This window comes from Mytilus galloprovincialis, chromosome 7 (assembly GCF_965363235.1).
Source record: "Mytilus galloprovincialis chromosome 7, xbMytGall1.hap1.1, whole genome shotgun sequence".
NCBI lineage: Eukaryota > Metazoa > Mollusca > Bivalvia > Mytilida > Mytilidae > Mytilus > Mytilus galloprovincialis.
The window spans coordinates 77330962-77352549 of record NC_134844.1 but is presented as its reverse complement, the minus strand read 5'-3'; the positions used below and the strand labels follow the sequence as shown (position 1 = coordinate 77352549).

Here is a 21588-nt window from a genome sequence, read left to right as displayed (position 1 = left end):
CTGATGGATTTTATAATATTACAAAAAACAAAGGTTTGAATTACTTGGGTATAATTTATTTATCCAATACATCTTTATTATTTGGGGCTTTTGGGTCAAATTAGATTCTGTGATGGAAATCCACGAACTCAAATGTTTATCAAAGTTGGTTCATTAATTCATAATTTTGGCCCTAGAAATTATGAAACTTGTTTAAAAAGTACCATATTTCTAGGAAATTGATTCAAAATGTAAACTATTCATATTACAGGCTAGTATATTTATAAATATGATTTAGACATACAATTTTCTTATACTTTCAAAAATAATACATTAAGAAATTTAAAAAGGTTAATATTTACCCAGTCAATTTAAGTTTGAAAAAAATACACATGTACAAGGCCATTCAATATAGGATTACTGGTTCTTGTCAATTCCTGGAAAATTTTGCAAAACCAAGAGAATAAAATTTGTTTTCTATCTAGAAAACTGGTTTCCAAGAAAATGAAGTGAATCCACATTATTTCTCACTTGTCTTTGCAGGTGGATGATTCGTACCTGTTTGAAATATTCCATGTGGAACGAGCAGGATGTTCTTCTCAGTTGTTACTCCATTTTGACAGTGTCTATCTCACTAATCATGTTGGTGATACAGAACCCATGCATTATAAATATACGGCTGCTGAGAATCTACATGTGAATGGTTTAGTGGGAGAGTTTACCTTGTGGGACATCTTCACATCAGGCCCACCATACACAATAGAACTTTATAAAGGTCAGTTTTTATCCATCTTTTTTTTAATGTCTTACCTATAGTGGTTTGAAATCCTTAGTCCTTAAAAAAAGATTAAAACATTTTAATTACCTGTAAAAGGTGGAGGACCCACTGTGTCATGAGCGAAGATAAAACAAAATGGAGTTTCTAAGAGAATGTATGCATGGGGCAGACAACAAAATTTAAGATGGGTTCTTTTGAAATTTGAATACCATGGAAAGTTAACACTGAGAGATGTATAGATCAATTTTCAAAGGGATAAATTTCAGTAAGGGGATGAAACTCTTTTTATTAGTATTGTTTTTTGGTCAGTCATTTCCATCAATGCTCTTAGATATAAAAAAAAAAAAAAGAAGGAATGTAATCTTTGTTACTTGGAAGGCTAGAATATACATGTTATAAAAATAGTTGACACAAAGATACAATATCACTGATTATTAAAGAGTTATTTCCCATTAATTTTATGGGCTTTCTTAAAAATCTATAAAATGTAGAATGATATCAGGAGCTTGCATTTGAGAAGGGTAAACATGTCTTGCTAACTTAAACTAAGAAAGATATCGGAAGCTCTAAATGAATAAATAAATAAATACCAAGATAAAACATATATGTGTATGAGTTCATATAAACAAACAAACCTGATGTTAGCAAGAGACATGGAAGTGAATTAAGATCTAGATGCATATATGAAAGTCCTGATCAGGATTTAAATATTCAAAAATTTTGAAGTAAAGATGGTCATAGAAAACATTAATTTGCTTCAGCCAATGAGAAGCCTGAGCTGAAAGTTGCCAAAGCAGATTGAGGGAATGCAAAATCAACACTATAGCTAAAAGATGACTTTGAAGTATGAGACAGATCATCTGAAATAAGTTGTTAAATGTGCATCTTAATTCTATTATTTTGTAGGAAATGAAGCTCGACATTTTGCATTCAAAGATGACACAACAACCAATCAAAATGCAGCAACTACAATAGCTCCACCTACTTATAATTATGTCACTGTTACTGGCACCAGTCTCCAGTATATTGGTAGGTTTATATAGATATATTGCATTCTTAATAGGTCATATAGCTAGTATATGGAATAACAGTAAAGGTCTTATGTCATATCTCAATAAAATTGAGAATGGAAATGAGGAATGTGCCAAAGAGACAACAACTCGACCATAGAAAAAAACACAACAGCAGAAGGTCACCAACAGGTCTTCAATGTAGCGAGAAATTCCCGCACCCGGAGGCGTCCTTCAACTGGTCCCTAAACAAATATATACTAGTTCAGTGATAATGAACGCCATACTAATTTCCAAATTGTACACAAGAAACTCGAGTTTGTTTTTGGTAATTTAGAATTTTATGTTGATCTGTGATATTTTCCGTGAAATTTATTATATCTTTATAGTTTTGGAATGATTTGATTAAGAGCTTGATACTGTGAATCAAAAATAATTGTGAGGTTTTTATTGTTGTGAGTATTGCGGCTAGATGAATGTCACAGTTTTTATAAAAACTCTCATTCTGACATCTGATACATGTATTTGTATTGAGATTATCCTGAAAAGTCAATCATATATCTTGTATTTTTGTCCATTCTTATAAATTTGAAATAATGAATGAATGTAATGATTTCTGGATTTACAGTACCGGTATATAGTTTAAATGCCTGTTTATTATTGAAGACATAGTAGGAACCCCCCCCCCTTTTGTCCTGGGTTGGGAACCTCCCTTTTTAAAATGGCTGGATCCACCACCATTTAAATGCATTGATCCGCCAAAAAAAAGGGGGGGTTCCAACCTCTGGGACCCCCCCCCTGGATCTGCCACTGATCTTGATACTTGGAAGACCAAAATTTGAAGTACCTAGTCTCCAAACAGACAAAAAATGAATATCTTGAATAAAGGGGGTTAAAAGTGACGGACTTTTAAATGTTTAGCTTTAAACATCTTCATTTGGCAAAGCATTTCATCTGTTCTGAAAGCAAGCACACTTTTATTTTTTTAACTTTGTAATTTCAGCATTTTTGTACCTTTCTCATTGACTTGTCTAATGTACTTTCAGCTTGTACAAGTAACACACAGACTCCAGAGCCAAATAATGCAGCTATGGAAACATTCACCATCACAACAACACAAGCACTACTGACCCTGGCAACAGAACTTAACTTTGAAGTTGCTGAGTCGTATAATCTTGTCTTTAGAGTGATTGATACTAATGCTGCTCAGACTGGGTCATTGGTCGTCAAGGTAACTGTTTAAGTTGCTGTAGAACATGACCATAGAATTGCATGGTCTAACAATTTCAACCTGATTTATTAATATTATTTCTGCCCAAACTCAGGGTTCAATGTAAGAAACTATTTATTGGACTGCAGAAATTTTCTGCTAAATGACTAAGTCAATCTTTATGCCCCTGAAGTTACTGGAGGGTCATTAAGTGTTACCCTTGTCTGTTTATGCATTCGTCTATACTTATTGACATCACAAATTTGTTTCAGTTTTATTAACTTTAGTTTGCTTCAACTATATATTATGACACTTATACATAATGCTTATTATACCCCACGCAACGAATTTGCGGAGGTTATGTTTTTTACCTGTCCGTCCGTCAGTCTGTCCGTCAGTCCTGTTTCTTGTCATCGCAACTCCTCTCAAACCACACAACAGAATTTCACGAAACCTTTTTAGATGAAAAGGACATCTTATGTAGTTGTGCATATCGACAGAAAATTACGATTCAATTTTTTTTCTAGGAGTTATGCCCCTTTAAACTTATTTGCTTCAATGTACTTCTGCAACAGTTTGTTATCTCTACTCCTCTGAAACCACACAACAGAATTTCATGAAATTTTGTATATAATAAGGACATACTACGTAGATGTGCATATTGACAGGAAATTATTAATCAATATTTTTTCTTACACTTATTTAATTTCTCCAATGACAATGTGGGGATGTGGGGTATGTGAGCGTGCTCACTAAGGTTCTTTAATTACCACAAAACTCAAATCAAATTCAAATTAAGGTGGCGTTACTTTAACTGTTCTCAAGTATGCCCATTTATATCATTTCGTGTAAAAAAAATCAAAGGAAACATCCTGTGAACAACTTCAGGTCGCACAGGGCACAAACATTGTGCAAAAACCATACATATAACCAAATAGTTAGATATGAAACTCACTGGATAAGGGATGTCATCAAGAAATCAATGAAGGATAAAAAAACTTAATTCAAATAGTTTGGGGATGGGGGGTCAAACTGCTGCAAGTTTTGTTTAAATTGACAGATTTTACATACATCCTAATTGGTCAATCAATTTTTCCCAAATTAAGTTGAGAGGAGGGTAGGGGGGTCAGTGAAAAAACAATATGAATTAAGTTTTTTATCTTTCATTGAACTTTTGATGTCGTCCCCAACAAAATGTGAAAAATAGTAGTAACAAGACAACTAATGCCCAAATGTAAGCTTTTAGTTTAATCACATATATTCGTGAATAATGAATTTCTGTAATTTCATATAAAGATGCACTGTAAATTTAGAAACTGATGTGTGCATTTAATATTGCAAATCCACAATACTACTGCAGAAATTATGGATGTGAGTTTTTATTGTAGTGAACCTGATTCTATTGCATTTTATGCATTAATAAACACATCACAATATTTTCTGAATTTACCGTATTCAGGAATTCCATATTTTGTATTCAGGAATACACTGCACTGTATTAAATACACTTTTTTTTATTTTCACATATTTTGTCTTTCTAGGTGAAAATTACAGATATCAATGATAATTGTCCAGTGATGAATATTACAAGTGATTTATACTTTACAACAGAGCGCCCTCTACTTCAGTTAGATCCACTGTTTATAATAGGGGCTACTGACGCTGACAGTGGTACTAATGGTCAGTTCCAGTACCATGTGTCAGGAGTTCTTCTTGAAGAGCAAGTATTTAAATTACGATAAAACAAAAATGTGTCCATAGTACATTAATGCTTCACTCGCAGTATCATTTTTCATGTTCAGTGGACCATGAAATTGGGGTCAAATATCCAGTTTGACATTACAATTAGAAAGATTATATCATAGGGAACATGTGTATTAAGTTTCAAGTTGGACTTCAACTTCATCAAAAACTACTGTGACCAAATACTTTAACCTGAAACTTGTACTATCATTTTCTATGTTCAGTGGACCATGAAATTGGAGTCAAAAATCTAATTTGGCATTAAAATTAGAAAGATCATGTCATAGGGAACATGTGTACGAAGTTTCAAGTTGATTGGACTTCAACTTCATCAAAAACTACCGTGACCAAATACTTTAACCTGAAACTTGTACTATCATTTTCTATGTTCAGTGGACCATGAAATTGGAGTCAAAAATCTAATTTGGCATTAAAATTAGAAAGATCATGTCATAGGGAACATGTGTACTAAGTTTCAAGTTGATTGGACTTCAACTTTATCAAAAACTACTGTGACCAAATACTTTAACCTGAAACTTGTACTTTTATTTTCTATGTTCAGTGGACCATAAAATTGGGGTCAAAAATCTAATTTGGCATTAAAATTAGAAAGATCATGTCATAGGGAACATGTGTACTAAGTTTCAAGTTGATTGGACTTCAACTTTATCAAAAACTACAGTCGACCAAAACCTTGAACCTGAAGCGGGACAGACAGACAAACGGATGAACAAACAGACAGACACACACACAGGCCAGAAAAATAATGCTCCTCTACTATAGTAGGAGGGGCATAAAAACTTCAATCCTGCAAAAAAAAAAAAAAACCATTTTATTTGCACTGACTTCAATACAGCAAGTTGTCCATTGATATTTACATAGAATTCAAAAATAAAAGAAGAGACAAACCTGCTCTAGGAGGCTCTAAGGGATGGTGGGCGGTGGAATGCTTATATGAAGGTTTGATTGTATATCTGAGGATATCATTGCTTATCTATATCATTTAATGTAGTTATGGTTACTATTTGACCTTAAACTAGAAATTAACGACAGCATAAAACATGATAAAATTAAGTCAACTTTTAAAACTTAACAAAATGTAACAGGGAACATCAGGAGGAGCTTGGACTCCTGAAGGATATTGTAACAAGCCAATATTTGAAATAAATATTTATTTTTGTTGTTAAAACATTTTTTTTTAAAATAAAGTCACTTTTATGAGGCAATTTTCAAACCCCAAACTTCATAAAAAAAATTTTTTTTTATCAGTTCTGTGATTTTTTTCAGTTATTTCTAACCCTAAAATTAAAAATTAACCAAAACAACACATTACAAACCATCTATGGAATTTCAAAAATGTTGTATTCAAGATCATGTAATATTGACCTATGCAATTTCATTTCCAGACCATCATTAGACTACAGCGAAGCCTTGGCTATCAGAGAACAGGTTTACAATGGTACCACAGAAGTTACTGTAGAGGTCGCTGTGATTGACCTTGGGAATCCGCCTCATGGCAGTGTTTTCAATGTGACTGTGAATCTCAGTAATACCTGTCTTATCGATGAACTTTTTGACAGGACCAATATCACATTTATGATAAATACGACAGATAGTGATGGTGAATTTTATCTTCGGATACCAGGCTACTGGATTGTAGATTTTCGTAAGTACCATTGTTTGTTATAGCTATTGATGTACTAGTACTGTGGATTTTGATATTTTTGCTGTTATTTTTTCTGTGTTTAGGAAAATTGTATCAGGAAAGATATTTGATTTGGAACTTTTGATAATAGATATAGGAAGATGTGGTGTGAGTGCCAATGAGACAACTCTCCATCCAAATAACAATTTAAAAAAAGTAAACCATTATAGGTCAGTGTACGGCCTTCAACACAGAGCCTTGGCTCACACCGAACAACAAGCTATAAAGGGCCCCAAAATTACTAGTGTAAAACCATTTAAATGGGAAAACCAACAGTCTAATCTATATAAAATAAAAAACGAGAAACGAGAAACATGTATAAATTACATAAACAAACGACAACTACTGTACATCAGATTCCTGACTTAGGACAGGTGCAAACATTTGTAGTGGGATTAAAAGTTTTAATGGATCCAAACTGTCTCCTTTTTTTTGAAACAATAGCATAACATCACAACATAAAAAGTCTGCATACAAGCCTATGTTAAATTTGTACTTCTTTGAAGATTTAGAATTATTATTTTATTTGACATACAGACAAAATTCACGAAAATTGGTTTCGACAAATAATAATGAATCAAAACAACAGCTTTTAATAAGAAAATTGCATTTTATTTCAAATTGAGGAATTGTTGATGTGAGTATGATATAAGCACACAAGGTTTCAGGGTATAAAGAAATCACCCTGTTTCAGTTCATATATCTTTCTATATGCTTTAAAAGCAATTTCTCCTTGAAAGCTGAATGGATATTGATGAAACCAAACACAGTTGTAGAAAACTACCTAAAAATGAGCAAAACTGAGTTCAATTATAGGTTGTTGTGGAACTTCATAGTGGTGTTCATAGTGAAACTCATGAAATTCAGTTCTCCTAAAGAATTCTCACTATTTTCACACAAAAATAAAAAAAAAAAATAAAAAACAAATTGAGGGAAAGGTAATTGGAATGTTCATGGTGTTATTTTTCTTCGATACCATTCATTATTTCTTTGTTATTTTCAGAATGTGATGAGATTATAGGAATATCCAGTGGTATTGTGAGAGACGAACTAATAACAGCCTCATCATCAAGAGATGAGTATAGTAAACCTGCCAGAGGAAGGCTCAATCTTACCCATCTGGATGATAGTAAGGACATTTTATGCTCTGTATTTTTTTTTTTAATAATTTATCTTTGAAATACAGGATATGAATAAGAAGATGTGGAATGAGTGTCAATGAAAAATCTCTTCATCTAATTCACAATGTATAAAAAGTAAACAATTATAGATCTTTGACACAGAGCCTAGGCTCTTACTGAAAACAGCTAGCTATTGACAAATGACTAGTGTAAAATAATTCAAACAGGAAATCCCATGGTCTATTCTTTATAAAATTGAGAAACTCTTATGAACCACACCAATAACAACAACCACTGATCAAAAGGCTCCCGACTTAGGACAGGTGCATAAAAATGCAACAGGTTTAAACGGTTTAACAGGTTCCTACCTTCACCTAAGTTTATTTACTATTCTAGTATATATCTGTTGACAGTTCCGACTTGTCACTTCTTTCTCTTTCTGAAATTGGCATATGTTAATTAAAAGGTTGTTTTACAGGCTTTTTTAAAAAGTATCAAGATTTTACTTGAAATATTGCATTTTGTAGATATTTGATTATTTGGTTTGCCATAATTTGCATACAAGGCTATTTAAAATTTGTACTTTGTTTAATATTTGAACTAGAGGTTAACCTATATTTACAAAATCCACAAAAATTAATACCCTTGAAAAATGATTAATCCACAGCCTGAAAAAAAAAACAAAAAAAAAACTGAATGCTTTTCTGTGAAACTAATACCTGCCATATTTTTTGTAGCTGTAACTGCCTTTTCCGGTGCGTGGGTGGCTGGAATAAATGATGCTGACCAGTATATTCAGGTTGATATGGAAGATCCATATAAATTTACTAAGTTATATCTACAAGGTCAGTCAGATGAAGCCAACTGGGTGACAGCATTTAAACTCTACTATACAGATGATGATGCTGGAAACTGGACACTGTATCAGAGTACTTCGGGAGAATTTGTGAGTAACAACATACATGCTGTGGTTTCATTATTTTTCGTTGGATAACAATTTTTATAGCCCATTTATGGTTATTATGTTTTCTGGTCTGTGCGTTCGTTTGTCTGTTTGTCCCTCTGTCTGTCCGTCCGTTTGTCCTTCATTCCCGCTTTAGGTTAAAGTTTTTGGTTAAAGTTTTAGGTCGAGGTAGTTTATGATGAATTTGAAGTCCAATTAACTTAAAACTTAATAAACTTGTTCCCTATTAGATGATCTTTCTAATTTTAATCCAAATTAGGGATTTTATCCCATTTTCACGGTCCACTGAACATAGAAAATGATAGTGTGGATGGGGCATCCCTGTACTTGGGACACATTCTTGTTGTCGATTTCATTTGTACAGGTAACCACAAAATTCAATGTTCAATTAAATGGCTTGTATGCAGACACACGCTTTGATAGGCAAAACTATGATATTAAATATCAACTTATATGTAAGTTTACCTTGTTCCACAAAAAAAAATGAATCCACAATACATATATCTTAAGCTTACTTTATTGACGATTGTGGGTAGGGTTTTACAGAGGCTCAACACTACTACAACACAAAGAGGGCTTTGTTCCAGGAAACATTCATGTTTTTATTTCGTTAGGTTGCAGTCTCATTAACACAATCCAGTGGCGGATCCAGAACTTTTCCTAAGGGGGCCCGCTGACTGACCTAAGGGGGGGGCTGCTCCAGTCATGCTTCAATGATTCCCTATATAATCAACCAAATTTTCCCACGAAAAGGGGGGGCAGGCCCCTCAGCCCCCCCCCCCCCTGGATCCGCCTATGACAATCTGTCTAAAAGAGGGACAGAAGATACCAAAGGGACAGTCAAACTCAGAAATCTAAAACAAACTGACAACGCCATGGCTAAAAATGAAAAAGACAAACAACAGCACACATGACACAACATATAAAACTAAAGAATAAACAACACGAACCCCACCAAAAAACTAGGGGTGATCTAAACTATGAAATTTATTAACAATTTGGACATAAGTCACTACTTAAATATCCCCTATTCAGATCATTTTCTGGTCTAATTATTTGGACAGATATTATGTATTCACAGTGCAAATAAATATAATAAATTAAATTATACATGTACCAACAAAGCCTGCTTGATAAAGAAGATATACGTTATTGCACATATATTTGTGAATTTTTGTACTGTATAAGGTTGATAATGCTATAAATAACATTTATCAATATTTCTGCAATGAGGGACTTATGAATTGTTATGTATTAAATACTGTATGTTTTTAATTTTCAGATATTTCTAGGAAATATTGATAGTACCTCTACAGCAGAATTGACCCTTGATCCTCCCATACTGTCTAGATATATCAAAATAAATCCCCAGAACTGGACAGGGGCTATAGCACTTAGAATGGAATTTGCTGGATGTACTCAAGCAGAACAATTCCATTGTAAGTACAGTTGTAAACGTTTTCACCGTACGGTGACCTATAGTTGTTCATTTCTGTGTCATTTTTGTCTCTTGTGGACAGTTGTCTCATTGGCAATCATACCACATCTTCTTTTTTCTATATTTAGAGTAAAAATATTTGAATTTGTTTTTAGATAGGGATACACATGAGGGCTGTTTTATTAGAAAAAAATATGGGACCTGGGGAATGGAACTTTAAAAATGTGGTACTAATCTACTGTCTATTGTTTTTAAATAAATGGTAACCAATTACCCAAAATTGAGGAAAAATAGTTTTTTTCAGGGATATATTTGATTCCATGGTATATTCACCAAAATTTATGATTTGATCTAAAGGGATCTAAAAAATGAGAAACCTACATTTTGAACTTGTTCTTTGATTACAGGGGACTTTACGTGTGAGAGGTGTTACACATCTTTCTACTGTCTTGGAGATGGAGCAAACCACACGTGTGGTAGATGTGAAGACTCAGGCACATGTGACAGGTCTCCAACAGAACACTCCTTTGGTGCTGCTGGAGAATGTTCTCCTTGTCCTATAGGATGGGTAGGTCTTATAATACTATGATCATATGGTTATTTCCCTGATCAAGATTAAAGGGGGAGTCGGTGGAGATAAAAAAAAAAGATAGCTTTCATAAAACAAATGCTTTGTATATGATAGGTTGATCTGTACTCTACCTTTCCTACGAGTTACTTCAAAAGAGGGGCGAAAGATACCAGAGGGACATTCAGAATCATATATGAAAAATAAACTGACAACGCCATGGTTAAAAAAGAAAAAAAACAAACGGACAAATAATAATACACAAGACACAACCTAAAAAACTGAAAACTAAGCAACACAAACCCAGCCAAAAACTGGGGGCTATCTCAGGTTCTCCAGAAGGGTACGCAGATCCTGTGGCATGTGCCACATGCTCAAGGGTCTGTCCTGAGTCAGTTAGTAAACCCATAGCTGAGTGTCTTATCCTAAATCATAATTCTTTTCCTTTTCTTTTTCTTTTTTGTTTCAGATGGGTGAGGGGTAGGGGTAGTGGGTATGGCAGATAGATCTTAGAAAGGCTCTGTCAAGTTTTTTCACCACTAGACTTATGTCAATTAAGATCTTGGAAATGACATCTATTTTGTAGATATGTCAGGATGGTGTTGCCTCAAGATGTGATGATTACCATTATGTTAACTGCACTGATGTATCGTGTCCTAGTGTGTGTGCTGCATGTGATCCAGGATATGCCTGTCGAGGAGGACAGAGTTATATATGTGATGTGGGAACCTTCTCTGATGGATCTACTGGTAAGTTGTCTTTTTGTGTTAGTCATAATTATGAGAAGGATATTAAAACATGTACTTGTAAAATGAAATATTGAACAGTAAAGCATACCTAACCAAATGTTGAAAATGGACTTAATTCCCGTTTGAATGGTTTTACACTTCTACTTTTTTGGGGGCCCTTTATTGATTGTTGCTTGGTGTGAGGACGCAAAGCACAAACATTTTTATACGACCGCAAAATTTGAAAAATTTTTCGTCGTATATTGCTATCACGTTGTCGTCGTCGTCGTCGTCGTCGTCGTCGTCGTCGTCCGAATACTTTTAGTTTTCGCACTCTAACTTTAGTAAAAGTGAATGGAAATCTATGAAATTTTAACACAAGGTTTATGACCACAAAAGGAAGGTTGGTATTGATTTTGGGAGTTTTGGTCCCAACATTTTAGGAATTAGGGGCCAAAAAGGGCCCAAATAAGCATTTTCTTGGTTTTCGCACTATAACTTTAGTTTAAGTAAATAGAAATCAATGAAATTTAAACACAATGTTAATGACTACAAAAGGAAGGTTGGTATTGATTTTGGGAGTTTAGGTCCCAACAGTTTAGGAATTAGGGGCCAAAAAGGGACCCAAATAAGCATTATTCTTGGTTTTCGCACAATAACTTTAGTATAAGTAAGTAGAAATCAATGAAATTTAAACACAATGTTAATGACTACAAAAGGAAGGTTAGTATTGATTTTGGGAGTTTAGGTCCCAACCGTTTAGGAATTAGGGGCCAAAAAGGGACCCAAATAAGCATTTTTCTTGGTTTTCGCACCATAACGTTAGTATAAGTAAATAGAAATCTATGAAATTTAAACACAATGTTAATGACTACAAAAGGAAGGTTGGTATTGATTTTGGGAGTTTAGGTCCCAACAGTTTAGGAATTAGGGGCCAAAAAGGGACCCAAATAAGCATTTTTCTTGGTTTTCGCACCATAACATTAGTATAAGTAAATAGAAATCTATGAAATTTAAACACAAGGTTTATGACCATAAAAGGAAGGTTGGTATTGATTTTGGGAGTTTTGGTCCCAACAGAATAAGGGGCCCAAAGGGTCCAAAATTAAACTTTGTTTGATTTCATCAAAATTGAATAATTGGGGTTCTTTATATGCCGAATCTAACTGTCATGACTGTGTATGTAGATTCTTAAATTTTGGTCCCGTTTTCAAATTGGTCTACATTAAGGTCCAAAGGGTCCAAAATTAAACTTAGTTTGATTTTGACAAAAAATGAATCAGTTAGGTTCTTTGATATGCTGAATCTAAAAATGTACTTAGATTCTTGATTATTGGCCCAGTTTTCAAGTTGGTCCAAATCGGGGTCCAAAATTAAACTTTGTTTGATTTCATCAAAAATTGAATAAATGGGGTTCTTTGATATACCAAATCTAACTGTGTATGTAGATTCTTCATTTTTGGTCCTGTTTTCAAATTGGTCTACACTAAAGTCCAAAGGGTCCAAAATTAAACTTAGTCTGATTTTAACAAAAATTGAAATCTTAGGGTTCTTTGATATGCTGAATCCAAAAATGTACTTAGATTTTTTATTATGGGCCCAGTTTTCAAGTTGGTCCAAATCAGGATCTAAAATTATTATATTAAGTATTGTGCAATAGCAAGTCTTTTCAATTGCACAGTATTGCTCAATGGCAAGAAATATCTAATTGCACAATATTGTGAAATAGCAAATTTTTTTTAATTAGAGTTATCTTTCTTTGTCCAGAATAGTAAGCAAGAAATATTTAATTGCAAAATATTGTGCAATAGCAAGATTTTTTTTTAATTTGAGTTATCTTTCTTTGTCCAGAATCAACTTAAATCTTTGTTATATACAATATACAATGTATATTCACTTTTTACTACCAACTGATAAATTAAAATAATCTTTACCATTCAGTGATAACAAGCAGTTTTTTTTACATCTTAATATTTTATGATGTATTTAAATGAGTAGTTATTGTTGCAAACTCCATTAGAAATTTTAATTGAGATTAGTTTTGGAATAAGGGAAAGGGGGATGTGATTAAAAAAATTGGGTTCAATTTTTCTCATTTGAAATTTCATAAATAAAAAAGAAAATTTCTTCAAACATTTTTTTGAAAGGATTAATATTCAACAGCATAGTGAATTGCTCTAAGAGAAAACAAAAATTTTAAGTTCATTAGAACACATTCATTCTGTGTCAGAAACCTATGCTGTGTCAACTATTTAATCACAATCCAAATTTAGAGCTGAATCCAGCTTGAATGTTGTGTCCATCATTGCCCCAACCGTTCAGGGTTCAACCTCTGCGGTCGTATAAAGCTACGCCCTGCGGAGCATCTGGTTCTTAGTTGTTTTACACTATCAATTAAATTTTTCAAAAATCTTCAAAATTTAGCACTATTAGGGTATGAGGAATTATTATTTTTGTCATCTGCTTGACCACACTATTTTTTTCCATTAAATTTAAGACCATTACAATAATTTGTATATGAGCATTCCTTTATTTGTTGCTTTTTCTTGTTTGACAATAAAAATGTTTTCTTAAACCTTTTGCATTTATTTAACAGAATTTTGTGAGATGTGTTCGGAGGGCACCTACCAGGATGAACAAGGGCAGACAGGATGCAAAAATTGTGCTGCTGGTTACTTCAGCGCCACCTCAAAAGATCGCTGTGATCCATGTGACGTTGGGTCCTACAGCCTTGGTGACGGGTCTGGGGGATGTGTTGGGTGTGCTGGTGAAGCTGAATGCCCCTGCATGGGTAACCAAACCTGCTTCATTGCTGGAGAATACTCAACCACTTGTATCAATAAAGGATCAGGGTCACATGAATGTTTGACATGTCCGCCTGGGTTTACTGGTGATGGAAATACTTGTGCTGATATAGATGAGGTAACTATAGTAACGTATTCTTGTTTTGAAACCTCAATTTTTTTTGGAAAGTGAAAAAATACTGTTAATAACTAATATAATGACAGATCTAAAGATTTGAGCAATGAATACTTATAATCAAATGTAAGCAGGTAATATGGTAAGTTCGTTCATGGAACCTAAGGTACAAGAAATACATAGACTTAACAGATGAAAAAAATTGTGTGACTTGCCTTTAATGACATGAATGACACATGACTTTGAACATGTATGATCATTTTATTCTGGCCAGCATGTTTAAATTTTAATTTTAATTAAAATGTAATTTTTTATTTAAGACAAGCAAATCTTAATTTTGGCTTTTGGACTTTTGGTGGTTTAGAGTATGACATTTTGACTATTTGAAGGTCTATTTTATCACATATTCAGTTTTTACATGTACAATGGAGAACATATGGAATCATGTTGACACCTCTCATGGAGGAATGAATTGGAAAAAGTAATATGTCTTTAGTTACAAATGTACAGTCCTGACATAATTTATTTCATATTCAGTATATGTTGTATTCCATATATTTTATAGTGTGCCTTTAATCCATGCTGGGATCCATCAGCCTGTATCAACACAGTACCAGGGTACCAGTGTTCAGCTTGTCCCTATGGTTACACAGGATCCAATGAGGATGCCTTGTCCCAGACAATACATTTGCGTGTGTTTGAGTCTTGCAATCAAGTGGTGTCTGCTGTACAACAACAGAACTGTACAGACATTGATGAATGTGCGGCAGGAACGCATATTTGTGATGTCAACTCAGAATGTATTAATACAATAGTAAGTCAATATTTTTTACGACTTAAATTTTTCGTTACCAAGTGATTTATATTTGCAAGATTAAAAATAATTATAGAATAATCAATCAAAGAATCGCAAATAGAGAAAAATATTAAACAAGTGACAGAACAGCACATTAATTCACATATGCCCATGCATAGCGCATGAAATAATTATCAGTGTTGTTCTGGCACAGGTTGAATATTTTTCAATATTCTTTGATTAGTGATTCTTCTTGTAACATTTGCAAATGGCTTTTTTTAATAAAATTAAAGTAAGAAGCTAACATCTTTTTCTACACATTCACAATTTGTTATGATCAGATGTTGACAAACCCTTCTGTTGTATAACATCAGAGGAGTTTATTTCACATTCATGACATTATCCGTTTTAATTTCACTGGGAAATGAATGTAATTCATTGCAACCAATATATATATATATAATACACACTTTTGTTAATTTTCTGGTAAGCTACATGATGCAAATAGGGCTTGTGTAATGAAGGCTATGTGTGAATATCTACACACTTTTGTTTATTTTTCAGGGAAGCTACAGATGTGGGTACTGTAATGAAGGCTATGAGGGTGTGTCCACACACTTCTGTTATTCTACAAATTACTGTGACACAGGACAACATGACTGTCATACTTCAGCTACCTGTGTTTACCTGAGACCTACAGAATATAGATGTGAGGTAAGTAGTTGTTTAATTTCTGTGTCATTTTGGTCACTTGTGGAGAGTTGTCTCATTGGCAATCATACCACATCATCTTTTTTTTAATCTATAACTTTACAGAAAGGTGGTACTATGAATTTATTATTATTCATTAGATACTTATTTTTGTGGATGCAGGGGAACCAAGTTGAATAATAAATTCATTATTTAAATAGGAATTAATACAGTCTTCAGGTGACCCATGAAATTAAATAAAACATATCACATCAATGTTTTTGAGCTTATTTCTAAAGAATTGAACCAAATAGATAAGTCATGAAGTAATATTTGACAATTCCATTATAATTTTGTTCTCTACAAGGCCACACTAATTTAATTTCTTGTTCTACAGATTTTGGGACTCCCAAAATTAGGGCGAGCAAGCAATTTGAAAATTTAATTAAAAACATATTTAATTTGTCGATTTTTGAGCAAAGCTTGAAAAGTAAAGGGAGCGATGAAGTATTTTTTCCCTGTTCACCAAGAAATAATTGAATGATTAAATCTGGTCTATGTATGTGTGACTGGCAATGAGACAATTCTCCATCCAAGTCATAATCAGGTTGGGAACAACCCCTTAATGTTATAAATATCCCTTTTATGAGGGGTCTATATAAGTCCAAAAAGGCTCATATTTTCCTAAAGAACTATACATATATCTTGTATTAAATGGTCAAAACATGTCCAATAAATTTGTAATATTCCTGGACTATAACCATGTTAACACATTTACTTAAACAGTTTATTCAAAATAAGTGGACCCCTCTTTTAGAAAAGTTGTTTAAAATATGATGTATTTCTCCTCTTTTTGAGTAAAAAAATCTTAAGTTTTCAAAGGTTTTGTATAATAGCCTTGGTATTTTTATTTTATTTTCTACAGCAGTAAAATGACCCCTTGTCTGAGCGGGTGTTGTTCCCAACCTGATAATAACAAACACAGGTCAAAGTACACCTTTTACACATGGCTTTGATCCAGACCAAACAGCAAGCTATAAGGGACCCACAATTCGAAAAGGAAAACCAACTATCTAATTTATATATTCAAACGCCTGAAACGGGAAAAATACCAATGATCCACATCAACAAACGATAACTGCTGAACAACAGGCCCCTGAATCAATCAGGACAGGTGCATAAACATGCAGCGGCTATGGATAGTTTTGTTTCGCCAGCATACAATATAATTGCAGTCGAAGGCAAATCCTTCAGAAGTTCTTTGTGCTTTATTCTAACAAACATTTTATTAATAGGGAATATAAGTAAGGGGGAAAGAAACTAATGTCTTGTTCTGTACAGGTATTTCCGCTGTTATATATTTGTATTATTAATTCGTATATTTTAACTAATTTGATTTGTTCAAGGATAGTCACATGTTAAATTATATTTTTGAAGGTAGATAGAAAATTGTGGATAGCAAAAAGCATGTTGCACAGCAAAAAGCATATTGCACGTTTTTTTTTTAGAATATCTAAAAACTTATATACTTTGTGACGTCATGTCATGTAATGAATTTCGATGTAATTTAAAAAGTTTTATAAAAAAATATCTATGATCTATTATTTGAAGAAGAAAATCATTCAAATACGTAAGCTGTAAAAAAACAACAAAATAACCCAACAAAAATAGTAAATGAAATAACAACTAATATGATGTTATTGTCTAGGAGACAATATGATATCTATGAAATTCCAATAAAATCAAAAGATGATTTTGATTCAAATATGGGTGGAAATTAATACTATAACAATTATAGCCTATTTATGATATCAATACAGGATATATCATTACAAAGAAGTATATCGACCTCGGACTTTGTCCTCAGTCAATATACATCTTTCAGGTCAATATATCCTTGTATCGACCTCATACAAAGGCTATAATTGTATAATATCGGAGTACTCCTACTTGGGATAAATTGGTTTCATGCTGAAACCAATAAGCCTGCATGAAACCAATATTCTCACAGATATTTACACAGTTTGGTGGGGTGCTGACAGGTTTAGAATCGTTATGTTAGACTTTGATTTTTTTTTTTTAATTTGATATCTTTTTTATGATGTTTACAAAAAAACGATGTTGGAAATGGACATGATTACATTTCCGGATGCAGGAAGCGGGAATATAAAAAAAAAAAATGTTTTGAAAAAAATAGGTGCGGGCGGGTCCGTCAAACAAGGAATTAAATTTAAATTGGTGTGGCCTAACAACCCATTGATAGTTCAGACACAATTCTTGTCATCTTGACCTGGATAAACATTTAGGATATTTTTAATTGGTCACATAATAATTGTATTTACCTGTTCCAGTGCCCTGTTGGTTATGCAGGTAATGGTAAACAATGTGGATTAGATTCTGATTTAGATGGACATCCTGATATCACCATAGCCTGTACAGACTGGGGATGTTATATGGTAAAGTATTAATAATAAAAAGATTATATTTGTAGTGATCTAATTTTTACTTTATCTTGTGCTTCTGTTTTAGATATTTAGGGAGACACTGAGATCCTTAGATCATATTTTTATGCCCCACCTACGATAGTAGAGGGGCATTATGTTTTCTGGTCTGTGCCTCCGTTCGTCCGTCCGCTTCAGGTTAAAGTTTTTGGTCAAGGTAGTTTTTGAAGAAGTTGAAGTCCAATCAACTTGACACTTAGTACACTTGTTCCCCATCCTATGATCTTTCTAATTTTAATGCCAAATTATAGTTTTGACCCCAATTTCATGGTCCACTGAACATAGAAAATGATAGTGCAAAGTTCAGATTAAAGTTTTGGTCAAGGTAGTTTTTGATAAAGTTAAAGTTACATCAACTTGAAACTTAGTACACATGTTCCCTATGATATGATCTTTCTAATTTTAATTCCAAATTAAAGTTTTGACCCCAATTTCACGGTCCACTGAACATAGAAAATGATAGTGCGAGTGGGGTATTCGTGTACTATGGACACATTCTTGTTTTAAAGCAAAAAAGAGTCTATATCTGTAGAAAGTTATTTTATGAAAAGTGGAGAAAGATTTGTAAAAACTACTGATTATTTCAGATAACTATCATATATTGTGAAGCTTGAAAAGAGACCCACCCAAGCTGTTCAACCCCTACTTTCCAGGCCCGTAGCCAGGAATTTCCAAGGAGGGGTTTGTTGGACTCATGAACTCGACTTTAACAGTCACAATTTGAACAAAACGTTGACTTTAGCAGTCACAATTTGATTTCCAGGGGGGGGGGGGGGGGGGGGGGTCATCCAACCCCCCCCCCCCCCAACCCCCCCTGGCTACGGGTATGCTTTCATATGCAACAAACTCTCAAACATATATATAATAGCTCATGCAATATCACTCCTATAATATGTTCTATTACTTTTTATTTTACTTTTAAGATGCAATCATGATTTAGTCATGACAAAAAGTGTCAAAGAATAACATATTTCAAGAAAAAAAAGTGTTAACCACATAAATTTTCTCTGTTCATGTTTGTAACAACAAGAATCAGGTGCAGTGATCTAGTTTGGATTTTGAAATGTTCTCCTCTATGTTTTAGGATAACTGCAGGACTATTCCAAACTGTGGTCAGGAGGATGTAGATAATGACAACATGGGAGACGACTGTGATTTTGATAAGGACAATGATGGTCTTATAGACTCTATAGTAAGTATTGTTAGTTACTGTGATTTTGATAAGGACAATGATGGTCTTATATACTCCATTGTAAGTATTTTTGTTACTTTTAACGCAGTACTGTAAACTAACAACGTTTTTTTGCTAATAGTTTATTTACTTTTCATCAATTTCTCATATTCGGGAAATTTTTATACAAAAGAAGATCCAAGTTTCACATTTAAGTGATGATTTAAATAATTGGTTTTTTTTTTACTCTGGAAAACAAATCTAATCGTGAAAATTAAAGGTTTATAGTATTTAAATACTTATAGTTGTAAGATACCAAATAGTTGTAGTCTCTTTTAAAGTATTGTTATATTTTTTAGCTTTAAATGTACTATATATATCTATATTGATTCAAGTTTATTTTGATATATAAAAAAAAATGTGGTATGATAGATAATATGATGAACCAACAATCCACCTTGTGTAGGATACTTGAATTTCTGGTTGGAGAGATTTGCAATGGACTTCTTTGCTAAACAAATGATTTTATATCATTATTTTATCTCATGATATCCAGCATCTATATTGATTGTTCTAATATATGAAATCACTGGTAACTTCAATATTTCATTTGCCTTACCCTTCCCAATTACCGGTAATTAGGGCCCCGCCGACGGCGGGTCGCCCTATAGTGATCAGTCTGTCCGTCCGTCCGTCCGTCTGTCCGTCCGTCCGTCTGTCCGTCCGTCCGTAACACTTTCGTGTCCGCTCCATATCTAGAGAACCGTTATGATTTCATACTTAATACTTAACATGATTATTAACCAACACCAGAGGGTGTGTCATGTTGTATGTACAACTTCCTAGGTCAAAGGTCAAGGTCAAAAACTTTGGTTTCAGTTGACAACCCCGTGTCCTGTGGTGAAGATCGTGTCCGCTCCATATCTAGATAACCATTATGATTTCAAAGTTTATACTTGACATCCATTTTAACAACCACCAGAGGGTGTGTCATGATGTATGTACAACTTCCTAGGTCAAAGGTCAAGGTCAAAAACTTTGGTTTTGAGTTGACAATCCTGTGTCCTGTGGTGAAGATCGTGTCCACTCCATATCTAGATAATCGTTATGATTTCAAAGTATATACTTGTCATACATTTTAACCACCACCAGATGGCGTGTCATGATGTATGTACAACTTCCTAGGTCAAAGGTCAACGTCAAAAAAACTTTGGTTTCAGTTGACAACCCTGTGTCCTGTGGTGAAGATTGTGTCCGCTCTATATCTTGAAAACCGTTATGATTTCAAATATTATACTTGACATCTATTTTAACCAACACCAGAGGGTGTGTCATGATATATGTACCACTTCCTAGGTCAAAGGTCTGTCTGTCTGTTGGTCTGTCCATGGCTAACAAATTTGATCCACATTATATTTTGAGAGGACAGCTGTTATTATTTCATACTTTGTACCTGACAAACATTTTCAACTTAACATATATATTAACCAACACAAGAGAATGTGTCATAATGTATGCATCCTAGGTCTAAGATCAGTCTGTCGGTCTGTCCATCTGTTCGTTGTTCTTAACAAATTGTGTCCGCTCTACCTCTCGAGAACCATTAATATTTCATACTTTATACTTGGTGGGTCATAATATATTGAAGGCATAATTCTAAAAATATGTGACAAATATCAATTGGGCAGCACCTTTAAACATATTGTTCAAACATCAATCCATATATCCAGAAGTCACCTTAGAGTAGTAATCAATGAGTTCACATCATGCAGTCATATCACTATTATACTATGAAAGTAAGATGAGAATATTTATCAGTTTTAACTTAAAATCTTAGATCAAAATCACACATGAGACTATGTAATAACTTCAAATAATGCTTCATATCAGATTATCCATACAACTTATTTACCCCACGTTATTGACAGCGGGGCCCACAGAGATGGCTCCCATCTCAATGATATCTAGTTCAATTTATAACAATATTGCCAATTTATTTTTAGGATAACTGTCCGTACTTCAGGAGTTTTGATTCCACAGATACAGATGGGGATTCTGTAGGGGACCCCTGCGACAACTGTCCGTCTGACAGTAACAGTGACCAGAATGACAATGATGATGATGGCGCTGGTGATGTATGTGACTCGGACGATGACAATGATGGTAAGGTTCTGATTTGTGATATATATTTTATAATTACAAACGAAAGTGAACCAACGCCTGGTGAGTCTGTAGTACGGTAGAGTCCATAAAGTGGATACCCGAGG

At 33.7% G+C, this 21588-nt stretch overlaps 1 protein-coding gene across 1 annotated transcript in view; it reads left to right on the top strand.

Moving 5' to 3' along the window:
* Positions 1–21588, top strand: part of LOC143083717 (uncharacterized) — an 88443-nt gene that overhangs the window by 55444 nt on the left and 11411 nt on the right. Inside the window, exons 32-47 of the mRNA XM_076259999.1 lie at positions 523–754; positions 1664–1786; positions 2814–2998; positions 4519–4697; positions 6127–6386; positions 7429–7554; positions 8284–8492; positions 9793–9949; positions 10356–10516; positions 11103–11265; positions 13841–14166; positions 14729–14977; positions 15524–15673; positions 18001–18105; positions 19235–19342; positions 21325–21484. Coding sequence (XP_076116114.1) covers positions 523–754; positions 1664–1786; positions 2814–2998; positions 4519–4697; positions 6127–6386; positions 7429–7554; positions 8284–8492; positions 9793–9949; positions 10356–10516; positions 11103–11265; positions 13841–14166; positions 14729–14977; positions 15524–15673; positions 18001–18105; positions 19235–19342; positions 21325–21484 — 2893 coding nt within the window. The remainder of the gene's footprint in view (positions 1–522; positions 755–1663; positions 1787–2813; positions 2999–4518; positions 4698–6126; positions 6387–7428; positions 7555–8283; positions 8493–9792; positions 9950–10355; positions 10517–11102; positions 11266–13840; positions 14167–14728; positions 14978–15523; positions 15674–18000; positions 18106–19234; positions 19343–21324; positions 21485–21588) is intronic.